Raw genomic sequence first — 14,105 nt, 5'->3', positions numbered from 1 at the left:
GGGACCCTGGTGGACAAGTGTAGGGAGGAGGTTATTTTTAGTTGTTTTCTGATTGGGAGTGGGTGAGATAACCCCATTTCCGATGAAGGTAAGATTTTGGTAATGATTACACATGATGGGGTATGCCTTTATCCGAGGTATGCTCAGGTCCCCCAAAGATTCTCGCTTTGTGATGTCTCGGGCTGAGTTTTAGCGCACCACCTATCGTATGAGCCGCGCTCACGTCGGTCTTGGAGGTCGATGTATTGAAGTCGCGTATGCAATGTTTCTTAGAGAGCTGCGTCATAGATCGGTCCTGGAGGTCGTTGTATTGAGATCGCTTATGTTTCGTATGCAATGTTCCTTAATGGGGATATTGCTCCCCTACAATTACAGTTTCTATCTGTGACAACTGATGACAAGGGATTGCACACTTCACACATTTTATCAGTAATCCATTCTTCTCATGCTTGATTTAGTGTTGTGATTATGCAACGGAATAATTAAGGAGGCTACAAACCCTTCGCATAATAAACCACCTCCTTAAACCTAAGAAACTAGATGCCCTAAACCACTCAAACTGTGCTTCATTATACGGGCCAACATGGCTAATGAAAATAAGTCGAGAAAACTCCTACTAAGGACACCTATTACACATTATATAGCTTTACCTTCGTTCTCTGGTATCTGTTGCAATGCTGGTATATCTTTTTGTTGAGAGGTCAAAATGTAGATATTCAGTATTTATATCTACATTTTTGTAGATTAATTGTCCTTCTTTACTATTAAAATAATCTGAGATGTTCTGATCCTAACATTGCTCATCATCTTCATCACTATAGTACAATAAGCTTATCGACTGTTGTCAAATTCCTTCATGGATATGTTGCAATTTGGAAGGGAATGGCAAAGACACATCTAATGATGAATTCATCAGCTTTTCGATAGATGTTGATATAGAAGAATGTGATATGCTCATTCAGAAGTTTGACGCAGTCCGCTCTTGCAAAGGTCAGATCCCTTGGAGCTTTCTAACGATATAATGTTGGATGTTGGTTTTCCCTTGAGATTATTTTGGTCAATGTTGGTATCTTTTTTTCCGATAAAATGTTATATGACTAAATTCAGGATCTCATGGTGTCCCATCCAGTCTTTCATCTGATACCTCATCAACTAGATGTTCCGCAACAAGGAGGTTTGGAAAGGGGTGGAGGCGGCGTGATTATTTGCAGCAGAGATATCGTCAAGACCGTTTGAATACCATTAGGAACCGAAGAAGTGAGGATCACCAACATATGAATATGGATTCAAAATGCAAAAAGTGCAAGCCACTTGATGTTTCCTTTGAATCTCTAAGTGAGTTGGGTTCAGTTGAAGATGGTGAATCAAGCAGTGTAAAAGATTTCAATGACAATGACAAATATGAGCATGCTTTTGAGAATGATCCTCAGATTTTGATTAATAATGATGAAGATGAAAAACTTTTTTTTTATTCTGTTGGTCCTGATAAAGGGTGTGATAATGAATGTGATGGTGAAGATGAGACATCCCCAAGAAGTTCTTTAAGTAAGAGTGATGAGCAAAATGGGGACTCCTCTAATAATGCATCTAAAAGTACTCCAAAGACGAAGAGGCAATTTGACGATGATCTTGAAAATCTCAAACCAAGCTAATCCCATAAGCCATTCGACTGTCACTCATATTTATCAAACAAGTACAACACCGAGTCATTCTGTAGCATTAGTGATTGTCTACCAGATGGATTCTATGATGCTGGACGGGATCGTCCTTTTATGCCTTTACAAAGTTATGAGCAGAGTCTCTGCCTTGACTCGCGTGATGTAATCCTTGTAGACAGGTTAGTATTGTATTCCATTTTAAAGTATTTGTAAGCATTAAAATAAAAGATAAAGAGTTCTTATTGTCTGCGGTATAACAGCTGTAGCTATTTTATAGTGGCCATTAAATATGCTAAGGAGCTTGTGCCATATGGACATAGGTAATTTGGTTTTTTTTTCAGGGAAATGGATGCTGAGTTAAATGTGGTTGCATCTTCTGCTAAAGCATTGGTGTCCTGTTTGAACCAGCGAAGTCTTTTAGACAAACACGGGGAAGAGTTGGTTGATGATGACTTGTAGAGGGTCTCTTTTCTTGCCCTATTTATTTCAAATTAGTTTGGTGACAGTGATAGAAGTAATCTAACTGTGAAGACATGAAAAGCTTGGTCTGGTTCAAATTATCATAAGCCTTTTGTGTGTACTTGCCGAACTGGAAATGGTGTTAATGGGTCATCCTCTTAGCAGAATTTGAGCATGGGTGAGAGTTTCAACTTCATCGATTTGTGTGAGAAATCTTTGTGTATTATCAAACAAGCGCGGAATTCTAATATTGTACCTATTGGGACTTTGCGGCGGGGTGTATGTAGGCACAGAGCAGTGCTTATGAAGGTAATTCTTCTACTGAGCGTTTATCTAACTGTGAACTCATTTAGTTATGTTATTTAAGTTCCATGGGATATTGTTTATACTAAATTTAAGCTGTATATGCTGACCACTTTTCATAATTTGTAGTATTTATGTGATAGGATGGTTCCTCCAATTCCCTGCGAGCTTGTGAGGGGATATCTGGATTTCTTACCCCATGCGTGGAACATTATACCGGTCCGGAGAGATGACTCATGGGTACGCATGGTTGTTGATGCATGTTGTCCAACTGATATAAGAGAAGAAACAGAGACAGTATTTTTGCAGGTCAACCCTTTATTCCATTTCTTTTTATTCTCTATGCTACCTGTTACTACAGGTGCACATTATCTATAGTATTTGTAAAGAGGCGTGGGGGAGCTAGCCGGATAAGCCCTGCCAAATTATGTCAGCACCTCATTTTTCCCTTCCTTTTTTTCCTCCTAAAAAGGACCCCACTAATCTAACTATCCGTGTCACTCACAAGAATACTAAGTTTCTGATCCTATAATTCTATGTTCATCTTTCTCTTTATAAAAACTAATGACATTAAATATGGAATCGATGTCTCTAGCAAGCCGATTGCTTTGCTGTATTAGTTTTGATTATCAAAAAGAAAAGATTAAATTTCCATTTTTTTATTTCGGGTTTTTATTTCACCCAAGGAACCTGTGTTTAAGGAGCCGGTGTAATTGCTTTTAATTTCATGAGTTTTAATATCAGGTCTTTTCAGCAATGACTGTACCGTGATAAAGGAGCTTTTGTCTATCGCTTTCATAGTTGATTCTGTGTGGTCAATCAATGGGTGCTGTGTTCAGCAGAATTTGACGTGCGTATAGTTTTGGGATGTGCAATTTTTTCCTTGCTGTTCAGTCCTTTTTCTTCATGGGAGACACTCAAAATGCCCCAAAAGCTTAACAGTCTATTTCTTGATTCAGTGGCACAATTGATTGTGATCAATTTACTCATTTTAAACATTTTAGTCAGTACCTACTTCATAGGGCAGTCTCCTCTGTGATCACTTAGACTCATCACATATTTTTGCTTTTTTCTTCAGATGTTTGATTTGTGGAAACTGGGACAATTCGGTTGGCAGAGGTATTTTTTTTGTGTGTTTCATCCTCGAGCCATTCGTTTCCCGTAGAGATCTTATTTTTGTTTTGTGTAGTAATGTGATATTTATTTTGATGCCTGGTATTGCACTGATTTTCAAACTTGTGTTTTAATCATACGTTGTACATTTCCTTTATATAGACTTATTAATTCTTGGTTCCCTTAACATTTTTAGGCATAACTGGAGCAGCTAGAAGAGAGTTATTATCAGAAAGAACCCTTTCCAGACAGGTTCTTTTTACATTCTTTCTTTTTACAGATTTTGTATAGTAGAGAGTCAATTTAGTCTGTCACCAGTGTAAGCAGTAAGCACTCGCTTCGGATTTGCAGTTGAGGTTGTTAGCAGTAAGTTATATTGATAATTAAGGACCATCTTGCAGCGGAGGTGGTTATTAAAAGCAGCGTATTTAAGTTTTAAAAGCACTGGATTTGCAATATTGATAAAATTATAAAACCATTTTACTTGGTAAATAGTTTCTCTTGGTCATCAGCTGATTCTAATTGCCCAGTAAGGTACAAGATAATAAATAGAATACCTTTTAGTGGCAAACAAACGCTGTCTAAGATAGCCATTACCATGCTTAGTAGTAGCACTATGCAATTAGTATGCCGATTATAAACACCTTACTTTTGACAATCAGAACTTAGCTTCCTGCAATACTACGTGAGGGGTTATTTATGGATTTACAAGTCTAGATTATCTCCAGGCCACAACCTAACATAGCCCTTTTCTGTAGCACAACTCTGACCTTGAGAAGAGGGATATACAACAAACTCATAGGAGTGCAACTGTTTTGGACTCTTGGAACCTTTAGTTGTTTGGCTCCCTTTGATACTCCAAATCAGTGTGCAATTTCTATCAGGGAAATGGTGGAATCCCATCAATCATTGACCATATGTAGTGATTTTTTGTTTTTTGGTTATATGTAACTACTAATCCCCGTTGGAACTTAGCAGAAAATCCTCGACAAGAAGGCTGTACCTGAGGCATTGAGAGAAACATGCAAACAAAGGTTATTAAACGCTCTAAAGCAAACCAAGCAGCCGCTCGGTGACTTAAAGTAAGCACATGTTTTATTTTAATTACTAATATATCTTGATTTTATTATTCTAAAGACTTTCTTCTAAGCTTGCATGTAAGGACCACCTTTATTTTTTTATTAATTTGTCTAGGAAACCATTATCTCAAAATGTCATCCTAAATATTAAATATTGTAATCCTAAATATTTTGTAGTAGTGCTTTTAGAGAGGGAAGGAAAGGGCAATTAGAAGGAGAAACACATGAATATATAACATGCGTAGATCTTTGATCAGCCCAATTGCCGACTTAGAGGTCACTTTCTGGTGGTGGGAAGAGTGTATATTTGTTGTATGGCGTGAAAGGGAGAGTTCGTAGCTGGGGAATGGAGAGGAAACTAAGAAAATAAGTTTGATCATTTCACCATTAAACGTGTTCTTACATAGTATAACACCTAATATGTCTTTTGTTACTTCTGTAGAATCAATTTTGAGGTATCTATCACCTTACTTGAAAAGGAGTGCTACACGAAGTATGGAAATATTGGGAAGACATTTTATAATTCACAAGTGGCAAGTACAGTGAGGTGGCTATCAAACTCGAGCTCTTCAGAGATAACTAGGCGGCTGGGCACTACGGAGCTTGAAATTGTGTTTGAAGGGATTGGTATGCTATTGTTGGATTTTTTGATGTTCATGCAAATTATCTTGGTATGTGTCGTATATAGCTTTGTTTGTTTTCTGTTCCATCATCTTTTAGTGAAAACTGACAAGTGTTAAGTTTAGACTATATTGCTGTTTTCCACATTGCCATATGTCATATGTAGGCTTCCGAGATTCGGCCTTTTCCCTAATTTTTAACTACAGCAAAAGTTCAAAAGCTGTTGATTAATAATTCATTGTGGTCTTTGACTCATTTTTGTGGGTGAAACAGAAACTAATTAGCAATCTAAGATGGTTGATCAAGTGCACAACTATTGTTCGTATTAAATTAACTATTCCGTTTGGTTTGAGTTCGTATTAAACTAACTATTGTTCGTTTTCTAGAAAATTGTCAGTTTCATAGAGTTATAGGTATTTCTTTCGTCAAATATAGATGTGCTCATCTTCATTGGCTTCTTCATGGATCTAGCATGAAGTACCACATTATGTCATTGTACCACAAAGCCCTGGTGTACCTTTCTTTCTTTAGACTGTTTTTTTCCCCCAAAGTTAGAGTTATTGGGTTTTGGTTTTTGGGGTTTATCTTGAGTTGGGTGTGGGACTGAGATCCTCTCTCCTCCTTTCTGTCTTATATCAGATGCATCATAATAAAGAGTGTGCTCACCCAAATTATGTTTACACTTTTCGGCAAGTTTTGTTTAACATCGCGTGCATAGCACGTGCATCTTGCTAGTATATATAAAGATTCCTTGCTATAGAAATGAATAAGACAGAAGGAAAGCTACTTCAGTATGCTATTAAAAAATTATTTGTCATGCAAGCAAGAATTCTCAAAGAAGTTTCACTACAAAATGAGAAATGGACACTTTTGAGTTCTGACTGCTAATGGAAAGTTTATTTTAGTTGAGTTAGACTTGTGTGTACTGGATAAATCCCCTCGTTAACCAAACGCTTTAGACTTTTCAATCTTTTCCAACCAAAATGGCGATGCTGCTGCAACGAACAACAAGTGTAGCCGCAATGATCCATCAACCAAAGATCTTTACTATTGCGTCACAACAACACCAGCCATCTTCCTCTTTTATCATTGGTATACAAAACTTACTGAGACAACGTTGCAAGTCTGGTGCCCTTGGACTTGATGATGCTTGGGGTTGTTTAACCATTTGATTCTGGTCCGACCATATTTATTTTCACTCAACTATTAGGATCCCTTGTAAAAATGAACCACTATACAACCGTACTTTCTATGTCCAAAATAATAATGGACACAGTAGGTATTCAATCAAGTGTAGTTACGTGTAACATGTTGATAAATTGTTACTGTTGCATGGGTCGAGTGGAGTTCGGTTTTGCTGTTTTTGGGACTATTTTGAAACTTGGACTAGTCCCAAATGTGGTTACACTCACTACTCTTGTTAAGGGACTCACTTTGCATGGCAAACTAGTAGAAGCTGTGGACTTGCTTGAGAAAATTGTGGACTATGGGTATCCTTTTAATGAAGTTACTTATGGAGTTGTGATTAATGGACTTTGTAAAACTATGAATGGTGATGCTGCTCTTAAGTTGTTAGGGGCAATGGAAAAGATTAATCTTAGGCCTAATCTACAAATGTATGGTATGATTATTGACAGTCTTTGTAAGGAAAATCGAGTAAATGATGCCCTCGGTCTATTTGAGGACATGATTGGTAAAGGTATTGCACCCGATGTTATTACGTACAGTTGTTTAATTCGTGGACTATGCAGGATTAGTCAGTGGAAGGGTGCTATGAGTTTGTTCAGTGAAATGCTGGAAAACAGCAAAGTCTTACCTAATGTAATAACATTTAGCATTCTAGTTGATGCTCTCTGCAAAGAAGGGAGGGTTAAGGAAGCACACGGATTATTCGAGACAATGACTCAGAGAATCGTGGCACCTGATGTTATCATATGCAACACATTGATGGATGGATATTGTCGGCAAGGTAAATTAAAAGAGGCAGTATGAGTTTTTTATTCAATAGTGGAAAAGGGTATGGAACCTGATGTTGTTAGTTATAACACTTTGATTAATGGCTATTGCAAGGGTAACAGTTTATATGGGGCCATGCAACTTTTTGAAGATATGATTCATAATGGATTAAAACCTGACAATTTTACATATAGCATCGTTATCGCTGGGTTATGCAAGGTTGGGAAGGTTGTGGTTGCACAAAAACTTTTCAGTGATATGCAAGCTCTTGGGCTGAGACCAGATGTTGTCGCTTATGGTGCATTGATAGGTGGATTGTGCAATAATGGTTGTGTTTCAGAAGCTGTAGAAGTGGTCCATATGATGGAAAATGATGGATTAAAAGCAGAGTCTGAGAGCAATTTAATAAAGCTCAGATCTAGTTGTGCTGAAGAACTGTCAGTGCTATGTGAGAAGCCCATGCGTGACCAAGGCAATAGCAGATGGTTCCAGAAACAATAATGTGGAAATAATCATGGACCCAAATATCGCCGATATATCCGATATATCGCCGATATATATCGGTATTTTGGTACACCGACATCGATATTTCCGACATATATCCACCGAATATAGAATTCTTTTTTTTCCGATATATATGAATTTCCGATATGAATGAACTTTATATCGCCGATATAATCGATATTTCGATATAATCGATATATATCGGTTGACTTTTTGACCATTTTAAAATATAAATCCGATATTTCCAATATATTTCCGATATATATCCGATATTTCCGATATTATATTTCCGATATTTCCGATATTTTAAATAGTTTGGACTGGTTACCAAAAAAATAGATATATCCGAAATATCCGATATATCCGATATATATCGGTTTTTGGGTACACCGATATATTGATCGATATCGATATTTTGGGCCTTGGAAATAATATTGCTGATCTGTTTACAACCAAAAAGCATGGACTTCCCCATAACTTGCTCTTGTTCTTTATGCTTCCAAGGTATTGCTTGACTCCTTTTCACCGGATAATTTATTTTTCTACTGCATTGTTTGTTAATTCTTCGCATATATATGAACTTCCTAGTGGGTGAACTATTGAAGTGATTGGTATTAAGAGCATATTATGAGTACACAATCGTTGAAATGGAGGTTCTAGACATTTTGATCTATTGTGTGAAAGTGTGTCGACTCTTTAATATTGAACTATCTGCTTGTTCTTGGTGTGATCTACATTACCAAGATACAAGGGGATGTATTGCGCACTGGTAACCCCTCACAGACAATGCAAAGTTAATGTTTTGATGGAACTGTCAGGGTCAATGGTTTGCGGATTAGTTACTCTTGTCAATGATCTCTTTGGTTATTCTCAACATTATACAGAAGTTGTAAAAATGTTATACCAGTTGTCGATAGGAGAGTGCACATATTCATGGTGATTTTGACAAAATTGTTCATGGAAAAACTCCAGCAAATCCACAAAATTGGAAGATGATTTTAACCTACTGTATGTTGGTTTACCAGCTTTAGTTAATAGTGATGGTATTAACAGAACAGTCATTAGCTAGTCAGTTTCATGATGTAATGGTCTACCCATCTTTTCGGAACTGTAGTTGTAAATCATGTTTAGGATATGGATTTCTCTATTGATGTTTGTTGTTGCTTTCAAACTTTGCAGATCCAAGTTTGTTGCCTTCACACTCAATAGAACAAACTGTAAGTTTGTGTGTTGTGCGTGTGTGTGGTGCTGAGGGTGGGTGGGGAGGAGAATACAGTGGTTGTTTGGACATTGTCATTTGTGAGTTCGAAATAAACACCAATAGATGTGGCCTTAATGCAAGTAAAATAGCCTTGGGGTGTTTAGTTAAAATAGCATTGCAACTTGCAAGTTGACTCCAATTTGTTATATTATATCAGTATAAATCTAGTTGAGATATTGTGTATTTAGGCACATTTGACATTTTGATATCCTATTGCATGAGAAATTTCCCTGTGTAATACTAATTAGCTGATAAATTTCACAAATGGCATGTATAACATCCTTAAACAATGCATGATATTAGTTTGGCCCTGCCCATAGAAGGTGATCAAAGATGTATCTTCTCCCTGATGGAAGAGGGAGAGGATATTTTCTAAATGCTTTATCATGTGTTAATGCAGGGAAAAGCATACACCGTTTCATAGTGCTGCAGCTAAAGCTGGTGGGATATTTTTTTTTTGATGGGTTTGATTGCAGAAGATCAGCAAAAGACCCATTTGGAGACTGGTTTCCAGGTACCAACTCTTTGGCTGGAAAAAGTGCTCTGGAAGCTTAGTGTCTTGTATGATGCTAACTCGGTACATTTAATCCTCCCCTATCATTAATTAGCACTCAAACTTTCCCAAGATTGTATCTTGAGCACACATTACGTTTTGAAAGAGTTCAGAAGAACTATCAGCCTCCGTGGCCATATTCTTTTACCTAAATAGCATCCTTGATGCAAATGAATTGTAATATTAAAATAACGGGGGACTGATGGCAAAGAATTTTATATTTATGCAGGGTCTTATGATGGTCGATCACTTGGCCTTGTATGGTGCAGTGCACGGAATTCGCTTGATCGGCACAGGGACATGAGGCTAGATGTAGAGAACATGAGTTATGAGGTCAGAGAATTTTGTCTTCTGTGGTTTCCTTTCTTTCTCTGGCTAGTCAGTAATGTGTTTCTAATGATTTCAGCATTGGCGGTTTGAATAGGAACTACTCGCAATGGATTGTTCTTCAAGCACTGTTGAGAATCTGGTTCTGACAATTTCTGACTACTCTACGTTTTCTTCGGAGTCCATTTATCCACCACAACTGGATTGATCAATCATGTCTGCTAAATTTCATGTGGCGTGTATGCATACCATACTCTCAAGGACCCTCTGAAACAATTGATTTCTAGCGGGTATCTCTCTTACTGATCATTTCTAGATGTATTGAGTGACACAACAAGCATTCAAAGAGACTCACAGGTTCTGTTCACTCTCATTACACAATGAATAACTTGTTATACCAAGAAGTTGATGATAGGCTCTTGTATGCGAACAGACAAATGCATTCCAAATCATTTTCTTGTAATATCTAAAACTGCAGGTGGTTACGTTAAGCTATATGTCTCCTGAAGCATTCATGTGCATTGAAAACGACTCAGATGGAAATGCTCTTAAATGTGGCCGACCTTCTGATATCTGGTCTCTGGGTTGCATCCTGTTCTATTTGTGTACTAAAAGGACTCCATTTTCAGAATTGTTCTTTATCTACATGAAAACAGAGAAAGGTCTCTTCTATAGTGATCCGGTGCAAGGCAACATTCTGGTATATTCCACTTCTGTAGAGAAGACCATCATGGTTAGTGAAAGTACTAGAGTCTCCAGTTAGAGGCCATGGAGGAGTATATTGTAATCTAATTGTAATCTGAATACTCTGAAGGCAAACAACTTTGTATTCTGGTGATTTGAGAGGATTAAAAGCTAAGCTATAATTGCATATGGAACTTTGCATTGGTTGCTTCCATGTATGCTGCAAGGTTTTGGGAGGATGGTTTATTGCTTGGTGGTGGGGTTGTAAATGTAACAGGTTCTATTATGTAAGTTTGTTCTAAAGCTACTACAGCAAGGATACCATTGCAAAACTGTTCAATATTTATACCTATTGTGAGCGATATAAGGATAGGATCGGAGATGAGAGAGAGCCAATGCTTTGACACAGACTTGAAACTAAGAAGAGATTTTATTGACAAGCAAACGAAAAACTCTCTTAAGAGATTGTCGTCGTTGGAAACTGCAGTTACTGAACGCAAAGGCTTACCATCACGCAAGTGCTGCCTTGTTTGACAAGTTTCACAAGATTGCATTCTGGATCAAACCAAGAAACTGTATATAGAGTAGTATGTACTTGAATTCTTATAACATGAGTTTTAATTTTGTGTTGATAGAAGGATTGACTTTTGAACTAATCACATTTCCATTTTATTAATAGAAATGTTTATTATGTCTATGCTTTATAGTGCTTGTTATGTGTAGTTGTTGTGTAGTTTTTAATAGTTTATCTTGATGAAGAAGACTAGCACTTCAAACACTAGAAAATGAGAGACTGAGGAAGGGATAAGGGGGTCCATACCATCGGGTAGGGGTGGGAATTTGGCCCTAACGACCCTAACCCAGCCCTGGCCGACCCGACCCTAAGCCCTATAAAGCCCTCACAACTAAAGCCCTCACAGAGTTTAGGGTAGGGCCGACCCGGCCCTAATGCCTTCTAAGGCAGGGTCAGGGCTAAAGTTCTGAAATATAGGCCCGACCCTAACCAAGCCCTAATTATAATTTCACTATAAAATACACAACTAAAACTATCCAACTCCTTGTTACATATTTTCAATTAAAATAACACTGTCCTTTGTAATTTATCACTTACCGTATGGGTACTTCTAATAACTTGTCTTATATCATAAAAATTTGTAAACCTAATTGTTTCTATCTCATAACTCACGTACACCTCACAACTCCCCGTCTAACCTAGTCGCCAAGAACAATAATGAGCACTGGGCACTAACCTAATGAAAAATAGGTTGACGTCAGTAAAAACTCATTTTATACTCTTATTTGTCTTTGTGTTCTTCAATGTTAAATGTAATTTTGGTGAGATTTGAGTACAAGAAATAACGGATTTATGTCAGTGAAAGCTCATTCCAAAATGTGTCTTGTGCATTTTAACTGTAATTTTGAAATATAAATATGAGTCTCTATGTACTTCAGTTTATTAGATTGTGGATATGCATTTTAAATTGTTGGACTTATCAAGAATTATTACTAGATTGGTTGTTATTCAAATTTCAAAGTGGTGGGACTTTGAGTTTGCAAATCTTTGAAATTTTTTGTAATATAAATGAGTTTTAAAACCGATGCAAGAAAAGAAGAAAATATATAGCCCGCCCTAAAAAATTTAAAGAGGGCTTAGGGTGTTAAAGAGGGCTTGAAATTTAGACTTATGACCGGCCGACCGCCTATTGGGACTTTAGGGCCACTCGCCCTAATAACTGAAAGGCTTTAAATGTTTAGGGCCGGGCTAGCCCGACCCGGCCCATTGCCCACCCCTACCATCGGGTGGACAAATGTACTCTGCAAACCCAAAATCTTTAGGGGGGGGGTGTTGGCTTTAGAAAAGCTAGTGATATGAATAAAACTTTACTTGCTAAACTTTGCTGGAGAGCTACAACTGACACTACATCTCTTTGAGCTAGATCATTTAGAGCCATATATGGTAATAAGTGGCTAGGTCAAAGTCCTAAACCTGTCTCTAATGCTTCACGCTTCTGGAAGGTTGATTTGGAGGATAGGACATGGTATTGAGATCTTTGTCTTCAAAGACTCCTGGCTACAGATAAATGGTAAAACCATTGTTCTCAAAGAACACATGGTTATACCAAATGGTTTGGAAAACATTAGGGTTGCTGAGTTGATGTTGGATGGAGGTGCTCAATGGGATATACCTAAGCTGAATGATATCTTCCCACCCCAATAATACCCTTCATTCAAACCTTGACTATTAGACCTGATGTAGAGAGTGACAAACTCTTATGGAATTATTCTTCAAATGGATTTTTTTTCTGTGAGATCTGTCTTCAGCTTGTCTTCCGGTGAAGATTGGAGTACACATTCATCTTTTATCAGAAGAAAATTGCAGCTAAGATTTGGAAGTTGAAATTGGCTGGCAACTTGCCACTTTATCTAGAAATTGTATATGCAAGCTTTACCTACAGAAGATCGACTGCTAGAAAGAAAGATAGAAAGGGATATGAGTTGCCTCTTCTGTGAATCTTGTATTGAGACACCAACACATATTTTCTTGACTTGTGAATGGACAAAGAGCTTGTGGTCCGCTAACCCTATCAACTTGAGAGTTGAAGTGTACTCGGATTGGAGCATAAGACAATGGCTTGACGAGGTTATCAATTGGTGTCACAACAAGAATGAGGATATAGCAACCAAAGGACTTCTAGTTGGTATAGTCATGCATCACATTTGGGAAGCAAGGAACTTATATAAATTCGAACAAACAAACTTCAATAAAGAGGGCATCATCAGAGGAGCAGTGGCTATATGGCAAAAATATTTGGAAGCATATAAAGCAAACAAAGAAGAATATGATTCCCCTCGTATCTCTAACCTTAACTCTACTCCTTTGAATATGGTTGAATCGCTTCCAGTTGTAGATTGCATTAATATATGGTTTGATGCTGCTTTTGACAAGGAAGAAGGGAGAGGAGAAGGTGTAGCTAGAGTGATAAATTGGAATATGGAAGGAAAGCTAGTTGCTATAGTCTTCAGAACCTTCAAAACTCAAACAGCTGAAGAAATTGAATTTGTGGCAGCTGAAATTGCTATCCACTTGGCTAGAACTCTATCAGCAAGTTGTTTTCTCATTGAAAGAGACAACCAAACAGTGATTCAAACTCTAGCAAACCCGACACCTTTTACTACATTTCAGAACCTAACATGGCAATTAGAGTCCATTGTAACAGCTTCAAAAATCTCTCTTAATTAACAAAGTGTCTCGCAGCATAGTTCATATGCATTGGATTAGTAGGTTATTTAATGGGGAGGCCCATAAACTTGCTAAGTGGGCTATGAGGTATCAAGACATCTCTAGATTGTGATCTCACTAAAGTCTAAATTTTAATGTGATGGGTGATTAGCGAAAAAAAAAAGAAAAAGAAAACAAACATGTTTATTAATTGCTTTTGAAGTGGTTTAATACGTTTTTTTTTTATTGTGCAAGATTAAAAATGGCCCTCAACGTGTAGCTTTAGACATAGAGTCATACACTGACACTACTGTGAGGGTGGCAGCTCAAATGCTTTTCCTGTTGGGAGTGTAATTCCAAGAAGAAA

General features: G+C 37.4%; 4 protein-coding genes across 6 annotated transcripts; all 4 read left to right on the top strand.

The window, feature by feature from the left end:
- Nucleotides 1-2,291: 2,291 nt before the first annotated feature.
- On the top strand, nucleotides 2,292-11,213 carry LOC147509324 (uncharacterized). Its single transcript, XM_086597779.1, has 12 exons — nucleotides 2,292-2,426; nucleotides 2,550-2,660; nucleotides 2,702-2,729; nucleotides 3,165-3,270; nucleotides 3,499-3,539; nucleotides 3,730-3,785; nucleotides 4,512-4,615; nucleotides 5,055-5,239; nucleotides 9,355-9,468; nucleotides 9,737-9,840; nucleotides 9,932-10,191; nucleotides 10,313-11,213. The coding sequence occupies exons 1-11, from the start codon at nucleotides 2,292-2,294 to the stop codon at nucleotides 10,040-10,042; spliced, it is 1,095 nt and encodes a 364-aa protein (XP_086453905.1). The 3' UTR covers nucleotides 10,043-10,191; nucleotides 10,313-11,213.
- LOC147509325 (uncharacterized) lies at nucleotides 5,290-7,701 on the top strand. Of its 3 annotated transcripts, none has more exons than XM_086601659.1 (2): nucleotides 5,290-7,202; nucleotides 7,384-7,701. In XM_086601659.1, the coding sequence occupies exons 1-2, from the start codon at nucleotides 6,458-6,460 to the stop codon at nucleotides 7,464-7,466; spliced, it is 828 nt and encodes a 275-aa protein (XP_086457785.1). In that variant the 5' UTR covers nucleotides 5,290-6,457; the 3' UTR covers nucleotides 7,467-7,701. The 3 variants fall into 3 exon arrangements, with proteins under 3 accessions (XP_086457785.1, XP_086457786.1, XP_086457787.1); XM_086601660.1 differs by having other exon boundaries at nucleotides 7,312-7,701; XM_086601661.1 differs by having other exon boundaries at nucleotides 7,304-7,701.
- On the top strand, nucleotides 10,331-12,736 carry LOC147509323 (serine/threonine-protein kinase MPS1-like). Its single transcript, XM_086597777.1, has 2 exons — nucleotides 10,331-10,567; nucleotides 12,596-12,736. Exons 1-2 carry the CDS (start codon nucleotides 10,331-10,333, stop codon nucleotides 12,734-12,736), a joined length of 378 nt encoding a protein of 125 aa, XP_086453903.1.
- A 219-nt stretch (nucleotides 12,737-12,955) lies between these two features.
- On the top strand, nucleotides 12,956-13,759 carry LOC147509322 (uncharacterized). Its single transcript, XM_086597776.1, has one exon. It carries the CDS (start codon nucleotides 12,956-12,958, stop codon nucleotides 13,757-13,759), a length of 804 nt encoding a protein of 267 aa, XP_086453902.1.
- Nucleotides 13,760-14,105: the final 346 nt, after the last annotated feature.

The sequence above is a fragment of the Coptis chinensis genome, chromosome 3 (genome assembly GCF_015680905.1).
Source record: "Coptis chinensis isolate HL-2020 chromosome 3, ASM1568090v1, whole genome shotgun sequence".
NCBI lineage: Eukaryota > Viridiplantae > Streptophyta > Magnoliopsida > Ranunculales > Ranunculaceae > Coptis > Coptis chinensis.
The sequence above is the reverse complement of the archived record's forward strand: the minus strand, read 5'-3'. Positions and strand labels throughout refer to the sequence as shown.